The sequence below is a fragment of the Mustela erminea genome, chromosome 18 (genome assembly GCF_009829155.1).
Source record: "Mustela erminea isolate mMusErm1 chromosome 18, mMusErm1.Pri, whole genome shotgun sequence".
NCBI lineage: Eukaryota > Metazoa > Chordata > Mammalia > Carnivora > Mustelidae > Mustela > Mustela erminea.
Window position 1 is genome coordinate 29,977,015 of NC_045631.1, and position 20,177 is coordinate 29,997,191.

General features: G+C 49.5%; 1 protein-coding gene across 5 annotated transcripts in view; it reads right to left on the reverse strand.

Moving 5' to 3' along the window:
• Nucleotides 1-225: 225 nt before the first annotated feature.
• Nucleotides 226-20,177, reverse strand: part of MSI2 (musashi RNA binding protein 2) — a 388,920-nt gene continuing 368,968 nt past the window's right edge. For 2 of the 5 annotated variants that reach the window (XM_032320056.1, XM_032320057.1), the window contains 2 exons: nt 9,803-10,011; nt 226-5,433 (listed from right to left, as the gene is read on the reverse strand). In XM_032320056.1, coding sequence (XP_032175947.1) covers nt 5,392-5,433; nt 9,803-10,011 — 251 coding nt within the window. In that variant the 3' untranslated portion in view covers nt 226-5,391. Of the gene's footprint in view, nt 5,434-7,896; nt 7,970-9,802; nt 10,012-20,177 lie in introns of all 5 variants that reach the window. The other 3 variants (XM_032320055.1, XM_032320058.1, XM_032320059.1) reach the window with 3 other exon arrangements.

Here is a 20,177-nt window from a genome sequence, read left to right on the forward strand (position 1 = left end):
CAGCAACCTGGAGAGCCACTTAGCTTCTTCGACACTCTCTTGTCTCTTCATAAACATGTTCCACAGCGGAAGGGCTTCTTCTCCACTGGACGTGCTGCGGCCAGCACTGGCACTGAGAGGTAAGGGGACACAGGTATGACTGGGGACACTTTCCCCCAAAAAACCAAGCAACAGGGACCACCCCCCAGCCCTCCCCTGCAAGTGAAAGAACACCAGACAACTCTGTTCAAAACAGTTTATTGTATTTTATTTATTTTTTTTTTTTGTCAGACAAACACATTGATTTCTGGACCACAGTAGAGGATGGAAACCTTTCACAAACTTATTTATTTGAAAATACAAATATAAAATTATACTTTCCACATCTGTGATGTGAGAGACTGCCATCCACATAGTAATTTTTTACAACAGGGCTTTAAGAAAGCCACACACAAAGACCTGAAAGATGCTTGCGATATATAGATAGATAGATACATATATATGTATATATATAAAAAAAATACTCACTACCAAAGTTGTCATCAGTTTCATACTAAAGTATAAAAGTAAGGGTGAGGTCAGCCACAGTGCTAGGGAAAGTTTTATTTAGATACATTTATGTCCACATGAAACGCTTAGACTTGCATCCTATTACATATGGAATTCCGCGTTTACAATACACCATGAACGGCAGATTGGCTAGCCCACGCCACTCGAGAGGACACTCACAGATTCCACACAGGATGGTGCAGTATGTACAGAATACAGTAGCTGAGAGCCTTCTAGGGAGGCTCTGGAACTTTTGGCTCTCAGACCCCCTCCCCCTCCCCCCTCGCGCCCCTGCCTCCAAGAAATGAAGTCCTGTCTGAGACAATACATTCTGATTATTTGATAGCCAAGTATTTGAGTTAAGGTTGCTTCCCCAGAGGGGTGGGTTTTATTTATATATATATTTTTTGAGTTTACTTACTTTTTGGTTAAAAGAAAGAAAGAAAGAAAAAACAAACATATTACAGTATTAAAGTATTGCTTAACGTACAGCGTCTCCTTGTGTAGTGTCTGTGCCCAGGACCGGGCTGAGCTGATTCTGCTGCTTTTCTGCTTAGGGGAGGGCAGAAGAGCCCACCAGTGTCTCTCTTCAGTGTGCTTGCCAGCCTCCATCCCTCTGCCTTCCCCTGCCCCCCGCTTTTATCTTCCTTGGAAGGTAGCCTGGCTTGTTGAAGCACACTGAAGAAAGAAAATTCTTTCTGCCCCGCACCCCTACCCCCCTGGCACAGTCTCCCTCTGTCTCTGCGCGCCACTCCCAACTGATAAAGAGAAGTATGAGTTAGTGTTTCTTTTGTAAACAATTTCATATGCAATATAATACAGAAAGCATGGCTGACCTTCAATAAAAAATGTAGTAAACTATATTGCTTTATTCTTGATTATGCTGCAGTGAGCGAACGGCAGGATGAAGCAGTGTGGTGTGGTGGTGGCTAAGTCCCTAGCCCTCGTTTGCACTAAAGATCAAAATAGGTTTTGTTTTTCTATTTGGAACGAAAAAACATTTTTTTTTCCCAAAATCTCCCAAATGAAAAAGAAACCCCCCTTGTCAAAACAAAAACAAAAACAAAACAAAACAAAAAAAACCCTAAAACAAAACCAAAACAAAACCAAAAGAAAAAAAAACCAAAAACACCTGAAAACAAAAACTGAACACCTTTCAGGTCATTAGAACCAACAATTACCCAATGATTTTTAGACTAGTCTAGCAAGATGTGTGTAACATTCACTGGCTGTGAATTGCTGTGCAGTGAAACAGGAAATGGACAGCAATAGAGCCATGCTACCTTAAAGTCCAAGCTACAGATTCAAATTAGGATGACGGTTATGAAGGAGAGAAACGTAAAAAGGCCTGTCGGGACTTCGTTTGAATTAAGCCAATGAGCGACTGGGATAGAACACGAGGCTGTTTGGTTTTCCCAATGGGTGTGAGGAAGGCCACAAACCAGGGCTGAGAAAGCTCCTGGGGAGGGGACCAAAGGCTTGGCCGTCCCCGTCAGCTCCATGTCCAGGTAGAACCAGGAATGGGTCCGGGAGCTAATGCCACTCACTCCCCTCTGCTTGGGAGGAGAGGAGTTCGGGGGTCCCAGGCAGATGGATCTGGAAGCCAGAAAGTCACCCGGTGGCTATTTCGTGATTCCGGGGGGGAAAAGCCATCAGCCAAGAGGGTTTCTCCCCCGGGGAAGGCGAAAAGGTGGTTCCCATGGTCGCCATTGAGCTTAACTGAAACAAAGACAAGGCTGAACATCAGTGCTAAAATAATTTACAAAAATCTTTCAAAATGGACTTCTAGATGAGTGGGGGGACTAACGTGAACCTTAACCTAGGTAGCCACATTAAAACATATCAGATTTCCACGAGATTTGTGCTATGGGCTACTGGGTCTCTTCAAAAGGTATTATAAACATCTAAAACATATTCACACAGATTATCAATTTCTTCTGAGCATTCTTAAAAAAATATTTTTTCTCTTAGTAAAATCATTTTAATATACCATGCCTCCCTCTTTTAAAAAATAAATTAAAAAAATCCAGTTTTGCATATCTAGCATTAGCATTTAAGGTAGTATGGCACACCCCTTCACAGTTGGGGGGGGGTGGGAATCTACAAAACGCCGCAGATTCTGCCGGCATTTGAACATCATGAGACCTTGGGTTAGTTGAAACCACATCAGATCAGCAAAAATAAAATAAAAAGTTGAAATTGAAAAAAAAATAATCGAAAGGAAAAACCTGCCCCAAAATTATTAGCATTTTTTCTTCCATAAATAAGAGAAAGTTCTATCCTTACTGGTCCTAAATCTGAATAACTATGTCTAATTTTTTTAAACCTTAATTACGTTATACCTATCAATATGTACTAGAAGAAAGAGAAGAAAAAAAGTCACTACACTAGTACGAGGACAGCACGCTTACAAGATAGCCATTTTATACATTATTAACAGACAGTGATCAACAAAGAGTCTTCTATGAGGTGATGGGGGTGCAGAGAAAGGAAGGGTCCTACAGTACATCACCAACATGGACAAAAGAGTAAATAAATTCCCTAGTCTAGACACTGAATTTCTGGGAATTTATGGTCTTTTTTCTCTTTTTTTAATAAAACTTCTCTATTTTGTTATTTTACCACTCGAACAAGTTTTGATATTTTAAAAGCGCCCAGCATTTTACTCAACTTGGTTGTTTGGAAATAAAAAAAGAAAGAAAAAAACAAAAAACAAAACAATAAACCCCTCACCAAACAACCTAACATTTAATCGGAAAAACAGATTTTTTTTTTTAAATGTTGTTGCTGTTTAATTAGAATTGAAAAAGGCTTTTTTCTTTCTTTCTGAGTTAGCATTTTGGAGCCTTTTGTTTGAAGATGCTTTTGCCCTACCACGTCTGTGAAAGTCTACATTAGTCTACTTTGTTAGTAAAATTTATAAAAATAGGAGTGCAGCAGCTTTTTATAATAAATGTCGCATTCAGTGTCTCATACTGGCTGTGCCTTAAGTACCAAATTTATAAACGTAACAATTTAAAAAATATTAATAAAACATCAATATCACATTTTAAAAAAGAAAAAAATATATATCCACACTACAATATGTTTTAATGCCATCTATTGAGTTGTACTTCTAGAGTTGCTGTTGCCGACCTATTACCAATATTAAAAAAAAGTTAAATTAAAAAATATCCTTCATCATAAGTATCTTTCCCCAACCGAGGACCATATATTATAACAGCCAAATGTTAAACATGTGCAAACAGGAAACTGTCAGTTTTTCCCACCAGTCACAGTGCAGCGATGTTTATACTTTTTTTATTTTTAAAATTCTGTTTACATCTACAATAAATTAAAAAAAAAAATTCTTCCATAGCCTCTCTGGTGATACTTGCAGCACTGAGGTATTAAAAAAAATATATAAACCAAAAAAGGTTGCTCTCCTAATTTGTAAATAGGAAGTGAATGGAGAAAAGGTTTTATTAATGCAGGCTTATCCGCCCCTGGCCCGAGGGCCCCCCCTCCCCCGCTCCCCGGGGCTGGGGGGGGGGGCAGTGGGGGGCAGGGGAGCAAAGAGAGGCCAAGTGTCCTAGGGACCTTTGGAGGTGCTGAAATGGTTGGACAATAGAAAATGATCAAATATTTAAAAATTAAGACTGAAAAAGAATGTCCCCCCACCCCCTCCCCACCCAAGCCAAACAGGTGTGCTTTGAAACTTTAAATATGTTAAATATTAAAATTGTAGCTTTGTTTTTAAAAAACGTCTTGGGAAAAGCAGTTTTTCATATTTTAAATAAAAATCTAACTAGACGGTAACATTTGAAGCTGTGCACAGACGAGAGGTTAATATGCTGGTATGACACTAATACAGTTCTTAGGTCTATCACACAGACAGAAGGAGCTAAACAGTGTTCTAACTTTTCCCGGGGGTCGTCCTGGCAGCGGGGGTGTCCTTCCTCCTGGGAACTGACTGGGTTATCATGCCTTCCCCTCCTTCCACAGAGCATTGAACTGCCTGGGACCGACTCCCTCACAAAAATATTTTTTTTGATTCTCTCTTTCTTAATAGTTTCTATGTAGTTAATGGAATTGTATTTACAACGCTTTTTTTTTTTTTTTTTTTTAGAATTCACAATTTCAAAAAACCTTATAATATCACCTCTTTCAACAGAAAAAAAGCACTTATAGAAAAGGAGGACACTCAAAACATGGTCGTCCTTACCTTATTGCCGAAAATAGATATACTTAGGTTAACAAAGAGACGTCACAAAAAAGAACCGCTATAGAGTCTGTTAATTAGCCTACTACATCTCACTTCTTATACGACGCAAAGGAGAAAGTTGATGCCCACCTCCCGCTCCACAACTTTGCTTCCGCGGGTGTACACGCTCCACTGGAAAAGCCATACAGTCTCAGAATTGATACCAAAATATTGAGAGTAATATTACCATCTCAGCATCCTTTAAAAGTGAGAACAGAATCAAAACAAGCAAAAAAAAAAAAAAATCTTTTTAAGAAAAAAATAATACCTTAATATAACAATTATACTATGGTTAGCTTTTAACTAGATATTAAAGCTATATGACTACCAGACTAAGTCAAAATCACTACCAAATGTGATTCAAAGAGATTTAAAAGGAGAAGGGGCGGGGCGGGAGTGGGGGAGAGAAGAGGACTGGAAACCATCAAGAAAAAAACAAAACCAAACCAAAAATCATGGGTTATATACACATTTAAAAGCTGTTGTCTTATATTACAGCAGATTCGTGAGATGATGAGATGTAGTCAACCCTCGATCCGAAGTGAGCCACCTCTGGTTGGGATGGGGAGTGAGGCTGGTGGGGGTCCAGGTCTGATGACATCACCTAAACAAAGGGCCACTCAGAAACTTCGCCCAGTCTTGCCTGGACATCCAGGTATGCTCTGCAGGGTGCGGAAGGTCACGGACGCCCAGAGGAGAACATAAAGTGGGAAGCGGGATGAGAGAAAAGATGTGTCAGGCAAATGTCCTACTGAGTCCCACTTGTTAACTAGCGCTTTCAGGGTAGGACTACAACGGGCGACTGAACTCATGATTGGAAACGGCGGGGCTAACAGCTTCCTGGGATCACTGCTTGGAAAATCGGGCATCTTCGCCACGCCCGACACTGGGGAGCGGACAGCCCTGCCACTCATTTTTGCGGAGTTGCTATTCTGCTGACTTGCTACGGCACTGTTGAATTCTTGGGGGTGGGTAGTGACAGGAAATGTGGTCAGCAGATGTGGCCACGCTGGGTGTTCGGCTCCACTGGTGAATTGCAAACTGACAAGGGATTTTTTTTTTTTTTTTTAATTCTGGTTAAACTTCTGGTCTTCAAAGCCAAATGTTTAAAAAAGCTGCTTTATCAAATACCGTCAAGGACTGCCAATAACTGAAAATGCAAATTTAAAAAATCTAAAAAAAATTTTATCTCGTATCAGGGGCTGGAAGTCAGGAAAACATATGCAACACATAACCCAGCTTTGGTTACAGTAAACAAAGAGAGCCCCGCGACTCACACAGACTTGCTGAGTCTCCCTGAATCAAGCCTGGGCGCCTCCTTTGTGGAGGGCACTAAATGTCAGAGAAGGAAACCTCAGTTATGGACAAATTACGTGTTTCAGTTCAAACATGTGATCCCATTTTGGGGGTGGGGTGCTACCATCAATCTCTCAAATGTGATATCCCTTCTGTGGGAACCGGGTCCAAAGCTGGATGAGGAGGATGGGGTGGGTGCCTTGCCCCCCCGCCCCCAGCTCCCACAGCGGCCGTGGAAGAGAGGGCGGGCTGTGGTGGGAAGCCCTACCCCACCCTCATTTCCAGGGGAGGAAGAGCGCGCAAGGGCTGCAGTGCAGGGCAGCCTCGGGGTCTGACCTTGCAGGGACCTGCTGTGCCCAGTACCTGTTCCATCCCCTCCTCATCTGACTCCACAAAGGGCTGGAACCACCTCCAATCCCCAGAGTTCTTGGGGAGTTCAGTCCCCTTTGCTCAGAGAAACTTTACTTCCCCTGGGCCCCCAAACCCAGCTTAATTAGTAGTGAGTAGCTCTCCTTCAAACTGTTAGTGGCCTCTGGCTCTGGCCAGCAACGGCTGGGGTCAGTGCTCGAAGGGAAGTGGAGGTGAGGGGTGGGGAGAATCACACACGGGCTTTATTTGGTTAAGAGAGGCAGTTGCATTAGTTGAGCTGATTCCTTAGCAGCAACAGTAGAGAAATCCAAGAGAGATCTATGGAACTCAACTCAATCTGGTCCTCTCCACTGGGCTCATCCTCGAGAGTCCTGGCTAACTTGGGGCTTAGAGTGACCCCGCTCTGTGAGAGAGCTGTCCCATTAACTGCAAACCAAAGTGGCAAGTCTGTCTCCAGCCTTGCTTCTCATCTGTCCCAGCTCCCGGGGTGGGGGGCGGGGGGGAAGCATGCTCCACCCCAGTGGGAACCCAGGCCCAGCCTCAGCTGTTACCCTCTCCCTTCCAGAGAGACAGACCCATGTTTCAAGCCCCCAGGCTAACGCGCTAACACAGTATGCACTCAGCTTTCACGAGAGAACCCCTCTACCTTCTTGGGGTTCTTCCCAAGAGCAACAGATACTTCTTTTCCAACGAGACTGTGGCAAGAGGCTCTTTCACTGACTGCCCCAGCCTCCCCTTCTCCTCCACTCCGCCCCTTCCATATCCCCATCAAAGTGATTTAAAAAAAATGTTTAATTAACTTGAGCTCAGTTTAAAAGGTTAGGAAACTGGCAGGGATCCAAATCCATGTTACGCAGGTGATGTCGTTAATTTAATTTGCTTTTCGTGCGGTAATCTGGATAATTACTCAGTAGTTACTGGCAAAAATGTTTTCTTTTCAGTAAAAGATAGAGTCTGGCTGTATGACTGCATGAACCCCAGGAGCCAAAGCCAGAGAGTGTTGGGGGACCGAAAGGGTCCAGGGACCTGAAAAGCCATCTTGCGGGACCCTGGAGGGGTTGGCCCAGGCCCCAGGCTTGGCCGAAGCCTGGAGTTCTTCTACCTCTGTCCCCCTGGGACAGACCTAGCACACGAGATCACCTTCCAGTTTCCTACACTCTTGGTCATAATTTCAAGACAGAGAGAGATGAGGGGTAGGGAGAAGATAAGGGATCAAAAGAATCAAATCAAGAAAAAACAAAACAAAACAAAACAGGTAGGGGTCATGATTACAGCTGGAGAAAGGGATGAGAGAGTAAAAGACTGGATTTTTGGCCCCCACCCCGCTGCCAAGGGGTCGGGGAGGAGGAGGGAGAGGCGCTAGCGCGATGAGGCCAGGGCCTGTGCATACTTGCACGCCGGGGCGCACACAGGTGCGACGTGCCCGGCAGGGCGGGGACACAGGGCAGAGAAGGTAGTACCTCAGAGTGGGCTGGCAACAGAAGCACCTGCTCAATGGTATCCATTTGTAAAGGCCGTTGCAATCAAAGGTCCCTAAAATTGCACAATTGTTAAGGTCATCAGCACGCTATACACGGGAACAGATTGTCATATTCCGGGAAAGGAAATTATCTCTAGGACTAGACCGTGGTTGCCAGCATGAATATGTAATTCTGAGACACTGCGCCCCAAGGGGCCCCCACACCCTAACCCAAGCCCTTCTGCTTGCCCAGGGGGTAATCGAGAGCCAGGTGCACCGGGGTGGGGGGTGGCTGAGGGCAAAGAGAGGCCTTGGCCCAAAATGCTGGGCACTGTTGCCCCGGACCCTGGAGGGCAAGGATCCCAGTGTCTCTGCCCACAGTCCCGACAGCTCTAGCTGGGGAGAGAGCAAGCCCAGCGCAGACAAAATGTGATGCCACGTGTGGTCATTTCAGAAAAGCGCCACGGCCCACAGGTCAAGAGACCCAGGTTTTCAAGAACAAATCGGGTCTGTGTTTCCAGGCGCTGTGAATGGAAGCGAGTCGTGCTCTGGGTGGTGACAGACGGTCTCCCAAACAGGGCAGCTTGAAACGGAATACTGCTACCGCTGACTCGGTGCTAGAGTTCACCTGCGGGGATCTGACTCGTCGGATTCCTCACTTCAGTGATACTGGTTTGGGAATGGAATAGAGCAAGGACCCAGACTGCACTGGCCAGGGGTGATGGCCACGTGCATGTGTGTGTGTGTGTATACACGTGTGTGTAAGACAGTACGGGAAAGAGCACACACGTGCATGTTGGACTGTATGTGTGCATTCTTGCATGCGTGTGCACGTGCGTGCGTGTGTGTGTTTGTGCATGGCGTCCAGTGCTGGGGTGGGGAGTGGGCAGGGAGCCAGTGCCCCACACTGTACTTGCTCTGTTCTCTCCAGCTCAGCCCTTGAGGCAAGGTTCACCTGACCAGGCCGGGACCTGGAACAGCAGACACTCCCATCTTAGCCCCCAAACCAAACCACCTACAAAATGCTGAGGTTGACTAGAATGGAGGGTGGCCGAATTTCGGTTTCCCAAATGGAAGGAACATGGAGCGAGTGGGCTCAGGCACATTCATGCTCACACACACCAGGAGGGGAAGAACAATACAATCTGAAAACAGCATGCAAATCTGTTAAGCAAATTTCCATTGCCTGGATTAGTCAGATTATAGAACCACAGAGCATTACAAATATCAAATGCATCTGGCCTCCGCGGGGCTGCGGCTAAAGAACGCAAATGGGAACTTACTTGGAACCTGGAAACTGTAAGAAACATTAGCAGAGGAAACCGCCCGGGAGGAGGCGTGAACCCCACACCAGGTCCCGGGGCCAAGTGCTACCTCTGGACCTCAGGCCCAGGGACTAGACTGACCAAGGCTGCTATCCTGAGGTGGAGGTGGGAGGGTCCCGAGCCCCTCAAGTCCCAGCCCACATGGCTGTCTCCCGAAGGCAGGCGTCCAGCAGGGGGGCCCATCCTGAGGGCCTGTTATGTGCTAGCAGGTGACATACCCCATTTCCATTAATTCTCACACCATCTTTTGAGGGAGGCATACTTAATTGTCGTTTTGCAGCCGGGGCAGTGAAGTTCTGACAGATTACATAAGGGGCTCAAGGTTGCATGTGCTGAAGGTGATGGACTGGGGATCTGAACTTGACCTGCTCAGGCTCCTTCCACTCCATCATCACATGGCCACATACAGGTTGTTCAGGAAACATCCAAACAGTGGAGCTTCAGCCCCGGGTGGCTGGCGGAAGTGAATGGGGGCGGGGCGGGACCCACTGTCCTCTCCTCAGCCCCCAACCCTGGGCTCTTCTGGCACATTCTCCCATGGGAGACAGGCGGGAAAGGAGGGGAGGGGCGGGAGGTACTTACAGCTATGCCGTGGCCGAAGCCTGAGCCCGGCTGTGGGCTGGCTGCACTTATGTAATTCCCCACTCCGGAGTCCTGGCTGGCAGGGCCGTACAGATCGGCGACAGGTCCTGGGCTGTTGGCCCCCGGGAAGCCTCCGGGCCGCGCGGGGTTGGAGCCTGCCGGGGAAGCGGGCGCGCCAAAATTCGGTTGAGCACTGTAGCTATTCAGGACTGGTGTGCAGAGAATAGAGCTGGGTATGAGGCCAGAAGCCAGGCATGCACCGGTCATTACAAGCCAAACACTCGAGAAAAACAGCTGAGGCCCAACTTCTAACACTCAACCAAGGCCATGCGAAAACATCAGCAGGGACTCAAGAATACTCAGCCCAGGCTACTACTAAGAAGCTCGGAGCTCCGAAAATAGAATAAAAAAACAATCATTCAACACACTACAGCAACCAACCGGAGGTGCTTCACTGCCCACCAAATTATCACAAGAGAAATAGAGATATATATGGAAGAGAGAGAGGAAGAGAGAGAGAGAAAGATTGGTTTTCACATCTGAATTGGTGCTCATGCAGTCTTGTCTAGATCTGGGCACGTTGAGACAGCATTCACATCCCATGCAAACTACAAAGGAACTAGTTTTAGACTACACATTGTGTTAATATTGATATTAAAACGTGACAGGAAACAAAGCAATTTGTGTCCAGGAGGAAAAAAAAAAAAATCTTTTGGGGAAGGGATTTTAATTTTTTTTTTTTTTTTTTTTTTTTTGGTTTCGCTTTTTCTTGTTTTTGGATCCATTAAATGACAAATTTGTTTAAAAAAAGCAAAAAAACAAAAAAAGATCTCCATTCTCCAGCCCCCCGCCCCAAAACCACTTCCCGCCTCCCCACTGGCTACGTCCTCCCCCCCACCCCCATTTACATCCCTGTATGAAAGTCGTCACTACTGAACGTGGTCGGAGGATGGGATATGTCATGGAAAATCTGGGCATCTTAACGTAACTGTAATGATGGTGGCGAGGGGTCCCCTTCTGGGGTGGAGAGCAGGGGATGGAGGGAGGGGGTAGGGTGGGGGATGGCGAAATCTGGAGGCTGGGGCCGAAGCTGGGTGAATGCCAATGGTTCTTACAGGACACCCACGCACTCACCTCCTGCGGTAGAAGGAAAGGGGGGGTTTAAACTTTTTTTTCCTTTTGTTTAAAAAAAAAAAAAAAGACAAAGAAGTATGAATGCAAAGCATACCGACTGAATCAATTTACAGCTAAAGCATAACTGACCGAAATGCCTGCTTTTGTTAGTCAGCCTCCTGTAAACTCCAGGCTGAGATAAAGAGCTCGGAATGCACCTGTGCTCCAGAGAGGCGCCTTCACAGCCACAGATCCTGAGAGTGGTGGTGAGGAGAGACAGCGGGAGGAGACACTGCCTGGGCGTAGCGCCACCCCCCACCCCCCCCAACAAATTCCATCATTCCTTCTTCAGTGAGCGCCACCGCCGCAACCAGGTTAATTTGGTCTCATCTTTCATTTCCCCTTAGTCGCTTAAACTTTTTCTCTCCAAAATGGTTTTTTTTTTTTTTTTTTAATTGCCAAAGTAGGTTCTCATTGATTTTGAAAGCTGAAGGTGAGTCTGGCTGGGGCCAGCCACTTCGGGACTACAGCTAACCCACGCAGAAGAACCAGACAATCTGGACGCTACGTATTTCCATGACTTTGGCTCCAAGGGGATGCTTCTCACTACAGTCTTCTCCCTCTGCTTCCCATGGCATTTCCCTCTCTGACCTGTGACCAGCTGCTTTCAACATCTGCAGCCCTGCTCTTGGCCACGGTCTGGCCCCAGGGACCTGTGCTTGCAGCCCCCCACCTCTGGCAGGCCTCGAAGAGCCAGATGTGCATAGATTTTTACCGGCGTGCGCCCGGGGTGGGAAGAGACTGACCACGCGCCCAAGCCAGGCTGGCAGGAGACGGAGACAGAAAGGAGATCAAACCAAGCCGCATCTGGCCCTTGACTGAGCAGAGAAAAGGGAAACTGATAGCTCCAGGTGCCCTGGAGGCAGGAGGCTCGAAGGTGAGGTCCCTTGGAAGCTGGAGCTGAGAAATGAGTCAACTGGCAATGGAAAAAACAGTTTCAAGAGAAAAAAACCACAGAGGCTTAGAGCAAGTGAAAGGCTGATCTGCGAATGCAAGAGCAGACAAAGGGGGCAGGAATTTTGAATACAGAAGATTAAACTTGCAGATAACATTTGGCCTTTCTCACTCATGGAGGCAAATATCAAGCTGAGATATTCAAAGGCGGAATTATCTTGGTCTAACACTTTTTTTTTTTTTTTTTTTGCTCTGGGCTAGGGAAAATGGAGCTCAGACAGTAGACTCCTGGTCTACCCAGGTGGCTGACCCCCACTATGCACAGTAACTAGCCAATTCTGTTTCAGGGTAAAGAGAGGCTAGAGGAGGGACCCCACAGTGGAAGATGGGAAGATTTTTTTGGCTTCTTATTCCTCTCGCCAGATGAAGATGCAAGAAGATGGTGGGCAGGCCCACCTACCTCAGGGCTGGGGAGAAGGGGGTTTTGATCTTGGCTCCTTTCAGGAGGGAAAGCCAACCAGAGACCCATCCAGCCAGAAGCAGCAACCTGGGAGACAGGATGTAGCAGGCCCACAGAAGGATGCTGGCCAGAGACAGTCCCCTCTGTGTGCTTAGGAGCTAAGAGGGCCAGTGGGATCTGCCCATCCCAGCTACCTCTCCCAGTCCTTATGCGCCCAGGAGGTCTGAAGGGATTTCACAGTTAGCAGCCCCTCTTAGCCTACAACACCTCTCCCTGCTCAGTCACCTGTCAGCAAATGACCCTGAGAAGAAGGCATCCGATGAGAATACAGCTTGGAAACCCCAAGTCCCATATTGCTACACACTCTCTCCTCATAGGGCCTGATCCCTGCTCAAAGTCACCTTGTGGCTCTCCCCCAGCCAGGGGCGCAAGATCAGGCCTCGGGTCCCCGCCAGAGGGCGCAGCGGACAGGCAGCAAGCAACTGGCTCCGTGCAGGGGGTGGGGGCGGGGTGGACAGGGTTGGGGGGTGGTAGTTATCAGGCCTCAGTACTCTGCAGCCGCCAACTCCCTCCTCATCTCTCTGTAGGGAGAAGACCCAGGCTCCGGAAAGCAGGTTCAGGTCCCTAGACAGCCCATCCAGACACCCATGCACAGCAAGCAAACAGCCCTGGCTGCCCAGCGAAGAGGGGGGAGTGCCACCTGGCATGCAAACTTGTCAGCAGCTGTTCCTGCTGTCTGGTGGGGGGAGGGCATTAGGGACAAGGTTGTCCTCTTCTTTTGGGAAGTTCTTACTGAACACTGGCTGGCAACACCGGCTGGCTACACCGGAAGGGGAGTCATTTGAGGACCCTTTCCCTCCTTCTGAGGGGCGTGACCTGAGCGAGAGGCAGGCAGGCCGAGAAAGCAGCCCCGGAGCTGCAATGCTTGGGGAAGGATTTTGGTGGAGGGTTCCTTTCCCCAGGCACTGAGCCTCCTTTGGAGGGGCTGGAAACAGTCCCCCAGACCAGGATGGGGCAGGAAGAGGGGATGGGACAGGAAGAGGGGATGGGACAGCACCCTCAGCGGGCAAGGGTCCCTTGGGTACTGCTCGGCTGGGTGTGTGTGTGTGTGTGTACGCGCGCGTGTGCGCGCTGAGAGGGAGAGGGTCTCGGTATGTGTTGCTGAATACACGGTGCTGAGATTTACGAATCAGGACACCCCGACTCCTGTCCCAGGAGAGGACACCATCTTGCGAACACCCTGGCATTTCTTCGCAGAAGCCGTGAGCACTAAGTGGGCAGTGTGTGGTCTCGCTGTGAGGAGCAGGGCCACATGCCTGCCAGCCGCTCTGGGCAGCACCCTACCAGTGGTTTAATTCTGGGCAAGTTCCTTCTCCCTCACCCCCAGCTGCCAGTCCCCAGCGTCCCCTGCACTTTCCGGGTCCAGGCAGCTGGTATGCTCAGGGAGGCAGCGGTGGTGCAGAGAAAGGGAGCACTGGACTTGGAGTCAGAAGACCCGAGTGGGACCCCAGCCCTGACCTTCTGGCTGTGGGCCTCGGGCTAAGCCCCTTGGCTGCCGGGGTCCTCATCTGTACCACGTGAGCGTGGTCTGCCTACGCCTGCCTCTCGGTGGCTCCGTGAGGATGGGAGAGAGAAAGCACTTTGTAACTGGTCGAGTTGAAAACAAACATATTTTTTAAAATAGTTCTGTAGGCAGAGCCCAGTAAGACAGGTGCCATAGGCAGATTTAGGAAAATGTGATACAGGAAAACACAATTCATACAAATCGGGAAGTGATTTCCAAAAGGACCCAATTCATCGGCCCAGTGCACTGAGTCATGCTGGGCCGGGATGAAGGACTCTGAGACATGGGGGACGGGAAAGCAAGGGCGGGGAATCTCACTGAGGCCAGCAAGAGGAAATGCGTTTGACTTACAGTGGGAGGCATTCTGAGTTGGATTAGAGGAGGATTTTCTGCCTGGCAAGGGGATGAAAGACCTTGATGGCGGAGCCAGGAAACCCCAGGGAATCTTACCCCCAGAGACCCTAACAAAGGCCCATACCTACAGGAGCTCGATCCAAAGCTCATGGGTACCTCAGGGTGTTAAAGCAAACCCAGGGAGGAGTCTACCTTCCCACTGGCACACGGTCTGCCTGTGGCTCTGCCCAACTGTGGCCAGAAGGCGCTGGGCTGAGAGCGGAATTGGTCCCTGGGGGTGGGGAAGAACAGCCTCGAAAGTACAGAAGTGCCGATGTCCGCAGGGTCACTGGACCTGCCCCAGAAAGCTAGAGCCCGAGATTTTGTTGGGGCGGGGGGAGTAGACACCTCTGGGAGTGTCTCGCTCTAAGACCTGAAAATTGGATGATTACTGATTCAGAGGAAGGAACTGTTTACAAAATCCTTTCTAGTTGAGCTCAGCCCACGTATCCGGGACAAGCCGGGGCTCCGCCAAGTCCCAGCTATTAGACCGTGGTCTTGGTTTGGTGGGTCTCACATTTCATCAAGGGGCAGGGCCAGCCGTCAAGACAACTGCAGTCATCTACCTTGTGAACGATACACCGCTGCCAGGTTTCATCTGGGACGGGAAAACCTGACGGCCCCTAGCACATGTCCAGAGTGTGGGCTGTTGAAGACAGGGCACCAGGAACGGTGGGCCTGTCCTCGCCCAGTCCAGCTGACGGTACTGTGCTGCCGAAACAAAGCTCAAGACACAGGGCACTTTAGGGCCAAGGAGAAGGGAGTCTGGGCTGTCTGTTGTCAGGGCTCCCACTCCCAACCCCCAGCTCCCGGCACACAGGAGGGCCAGGAACAGAAGCCCCTGTGATATCCTTTGAAGGCAGGCCTGTGTTCATTCATCACACTGGGTTTTATGGGTTTTTTGTTTTAAAGAATGTAAAGAAACTGAAAAGGGAATGAGTAGAGGGGCCATGTTGACAGGCTGATGCCAGAGGGAAAAAAGAGGTCAAGGTCATCATTCCTCCAACTCTTCCCTCTACCTCCCCTTGTCCCTATCATGCTTCTATCTGCCTTCATTAAAAACTCCACAGCAGGGGCAACCGTGGTGGCTCTGTGGGTTAAACATCTGACTCCTGATTTCAGCTCAGGTCATGATCTCAGGGTTCTGAGAGCCAGCCCTGCGTCCAGCTCCGTGCTCGGTGGGGAGTCTGTTTCTCTCCCTCTGCCCCTACACTCCGACTCACGCATGCTCTCACTCTAAAAATAAATAAATCTTAAAAAAAAAAAAAAAAAAGACTCTCCTACAACACTGGGTGCCCAGTGATGCTGGGTCCGTAATGCCAACCGGCTGTCAACAGTGGAGACTTTCACGGGTCCCTCTTCACAGCCAGCCACTTGCTCCTTGTTCATGGGCTCTGAAGAATGGCAGCTGGGCAGACAAGGCCTTCCTGGGAACAGAGTTGAGGACCCCGCTCTGATTCTCTGTGCCCTCTGAAAGTAGGGCCCACTATAAATCAATGCAGATGGTCAAATGCGAAAGGTTAGCATGGAAAGATAACCCCGTTCCTGCTCATGGAAGGAGAAATCCTCAGCTGTGAATTATTACAGCATGTCTCCAGCAGAGCAAGGAGGAATTACATGCCTGCAGTCTGCCTGGCCACTAGGTCCCAGGGATCCTGGCTCTAACCTTCCTTCCAGAGCTTAGCATGAAGCGGGGAGACCTAGAGAGGACCAGCAATTACATCCAACCTGGGAAAACAGTATGACACAGTAAATTAGAGTCAAATCAGCTCAGGGACCCAGATGCAGGGACGATCAATTTAATATTACATATATAGATAGATAGATAGATATCTATGTATATATATCTGCTGAAATTCAGGCTATTTCAGAAGAGTGAGGGAAGGAACACTTCAAACCTAGGAGAGGATTAAGAGAGTAATGCAATGACATTTCCTTTTCCCTGTCTCCATACACAAACCGAATATATTACAGAGGTACGAACTCAGCCCGACAGCAACAAGTCCGGACAAATCCAGGGATGCCAGGCTCATCTTAAATACTGCACAGGACATGTGGACAGTGTCTGCTCGTGCACGGGGCTGACGGGAAAGTCAGTGTCACAAACACTCCGGATGTCATTTACAGCGGTGCTACGGTCTTCTAAGATTGCAGTTTCTGTTTATTCTCTCAAAACCTAACCTGCTTCGCACCGCTGCGTGGCTGGTGCTGACGTCTGCAGGTTGCCGAGGGCCTATCTTAAGTAGGGAACGCACGGGCCACAGAACCGAGGACTTGGGACTAACGATTACGTGGAATGATGGTGGAAGCTTCTGGTCAAATCACGCCCCTCTGCAGAGCCAACTTCACTACTGGCTGCTCAGCAGCCCTCCCGTCACATGTTAGAGGGGAACTTGGGAGATTCGTGTTACCATGCAGATCAGCGTGAGGCGAAAGCCCCAAATACCCAGAATGAACGTGCCTGAGGAACGCTTTGTGGCTAGGACGATATTATGTGGAGATACCATCTCAACGGAAAATAAATAGCTTGTTCTCTATCTTGATGCTCTTTTGTTATCAGCCCTGATTTGGGTCTGTGGCTGTGTCTCCTCCTCACAGAGGACCAGGCTGGTGTTGGTGGGGAAGGGGGGCAATGAGGAGTGGGGTGAGTGGTTAGCTGCCACCTGCTTATGGGGTAAATTCTGGAGATGGATTAGCCCTGAGTGGGCCTCCGGCCGGTGGCCAAACAAACCGGGCTTTGTTGTGAGGGTAAAGAAGGAACTTTCTGGAGTCACTGTCAGGTTCTCATTTCTCCCAGAACCCCAAGGGTACTGAGGGACAGCCCTCGTTTGCATGTGTTTGAGGGAGGAGGGGGAGAGGGGGGCCTCTGGGGAAGGAAGGGCCATGATGTGGGTGGGTCACTGGGGCTCGTCTGGCGCAGGCTGAGCCAAATGGAACTGTCTGCGGGGCTCCAACAGCTTCACCAGCTCAAGGGACCTCGGCAGGCTGCCCGGCTCAGGCAGCGTCTCCTAGTTTAACCCCGAGAATGCCCCTTGCTTCGTTTTGATCTGGGGACTGCCTATGTCCCTGAGGCCCATCCAGCTCTATCCTGTCAAAAAAGAAACCGGTCTGGCTTTTCCCCATAGGAACCCAACCACCCTCTGTGCTGCTGGGCTGTGTGCGCTCACTCGCTCTTTCCCAGCCTGCCTGGACCGAGCCTGCACCTTGTGAGTGACCCCTCCCACCGCAGCCTCGCTGTGCGCTCCCCGCACTACATCCTGTCAAAAGAAAGCATCATGAAGTCCAAGGCCAGCACTGCGTACCTGTAGTGTTCTCAGTTGTGAGGAAAAAGCGCTGTAAGAATTTGGTAAACCCCTGTCCCAGTCGGGGAAGATGGAGCGGGGGAAAGCCTCCTACTACTGTGGGCAAAATAGGGTCCAGAGGCGAGAGGCACAAAGTTCTAGAAGCTGTGGCTTCTAAAGGTGCCAGGCCGACAAGGGAACTAATATGGACTGAGCACCTACTGTGTGGGTGTTCAATGCCATCTTTTTTCACGATCCTGACAACCTGGGCAATGGGTCCTATCACCGTGGGTTACAGATGAGGAAACTGAGGGCTATAGCAGGGAGGGAACGGGTCTTAGGAGTGTCTCTGGCCAGACTGAACCCAGCTCTCACTTGAACATCAAGGTAACTCCCAGCTGCTCTCCAAACAGAATCCCGCTGCTCCGCTGTCCTTCCCCGCATCATAGTCTGACAGGACACCTTAGGTTTACCTCAATCTTTCTTTGCCTCAAACAGGTCACAAGGACAAGACACCAAACCTCCCCTGCTGGAGTGCCAGCTCCCGAAGACATGGGCTCTGTTGCCCTTTCCACCCTAGGAGCTCCCTGGTGGTGGCGTCGCCCCCATCAAGCTGGGGCTCCTGGGGTTGGGCCACACCGGCCACAGGAGATAGGGGACAGCGTCTCTCCCGAAGGACTAGACCACCTTCCTCTGTGCCACATCCCAGAACAAGCCTGGGTGGAACAAAGCAGGCAGGCAGGATGGCTGCGGTCAGGGTAGGGAGGAGAGGGTGCTACCAGACAGAAAGGAAGCCCTCCCATACGTGCACCCACAGAAGGACTCCTCTAGAATGTGTGCCCAGAGGCCCGGTCTCAGGCCCGAAAGAGCACTGCGTTCTGTTGGGGGCCGTCCTGCGGGGAGCTGGACTGCCCTAGGACCATCAGTATTTACTGCCCCATCCCACTGCATGGAAACTCACTGCTCTGGGCTTCACAACCAGGGGGGCCGGGTGCGGGGGGGGGGGGGCCAAGGAGCAGCCCCTCGAGGACCTGGACGAAAGGCTTTCCACTCAAGCAGCCTGTCTTTAATGATTATAAAGGCACAGGAGTTTAATCCATTTTTGATGTAAGCACTAATAGCTCTGTGTCCTTGAAGTTCAAAGCGGGCGCATACATGTCACTAATTAGCCAAGCACAGAGCCATTCAGCTCCCTCTCATGTTTCTAATTAGGTCTTTAATAACAAACAAACTCCGACCTTACCAAGAGGCCCCCATTCATCAGACAGTCAAGGAGGGCGACTGCTTCCATGTTTACGGCGGCTTCGGGCCGTTGGTTCTATATGAACATGCTCTTAATCTCAGCCGGGACAGGCCTGTCCTCGAATCCATCTGTGAGGACAAAGACCCCTTCAGCCTGCCCTGGAGGGATGGACTTCCTGGCCCTGCTGGGAGGATCCAGTGTGGGCAGGACAGCTGGCTGCGGGCTGAGAACCCAGGCCAGCTCTCCTGGTCACCAGAGGAGGCGGGAGTGAGCTAGCCGGCTGGGCTCTAAGTACACACTGCGAGGCAGGGATACCGGTGACAAAGTCACAGAGCTGGTGCAAGGCTCTACATCTGGCAGGAAGCTGATGGTACCTGAGTCCACGGTTACACGATGGACTTGACCAAGGGAGCTGTCACTACTACTGGGGCCTGGGGCTCACCCGGGTGGTAGATTCTGATCTGATGGGTCTGTAGTGTGGCCCGGATAGCAGGAATTTAAAAAACTCTCCAAGGAGTGAGGTGTTGGCGACTCCAACAAGCAGCAAAGCTCCTGAACAACGTGTTGGCCCGGGTCTCTCAGATCTGCTCACAGACAGTAACTATTAACAGGTCCGCCTTTATTAATAAATACCATCCAGATAGCCAAACCCTAAATGTTTAAATCAGCCACACCCCAAGGATGGAAATCTGACCAGTTTCTTTCAGTGATACCCTAGATTCCGGAAACATTTCTGTCCCTCTCACTGCCTCCATACATGGAAAAAAAAAATGCAGCGCTGACTGGTTTTAAACACATTCTCATCACCTGGAAGCCCCTGGCTTTCTCTCCAGTCACTCTTCTTAGCTCTTAAGGCACTGTCACTATCACCCGCTGACCCCCGCCCCCAACCATGACAAGGGATCGAGAGCTGTGGAAACAGTGTCCACCTCGAGCTACAGAGCTGAAAGGTCCTTAAGCACCCTCCAGTCTGAAGCTCTGAAATCACCCAGACTCCTGAGTGTTGGAACCAGACCGGAATTGAATCTTTCCGATTCCCCACTCCTTCATGCTCTCATCTTCTTTTAAAAAAAAAATTGTTTAGGGCGTCTGGGTGGCTCAGTGGGTTGAGCCTCTGCCTTCGGCTCAGGTCCTGATCTCAGGGTCCTGGGATCGAGTCCCACATCGGGCTCTCTGCTCAGTGGGGAGCCTGCTTCCACCTCTCTCTCTCTTTCTCTCTCCCTGCCTGCCTCTCTGCCTACTCATGATCTCTGTCAAATAAATAAAATATTTAAAAAAAACTGTTTATCATCTTTTCTTATCTGATTAATCCCCAAGGCAACCTCACCCCCTAAGGGAAGCCTCAGAGCTGTTTCTGTCCCAAGGTC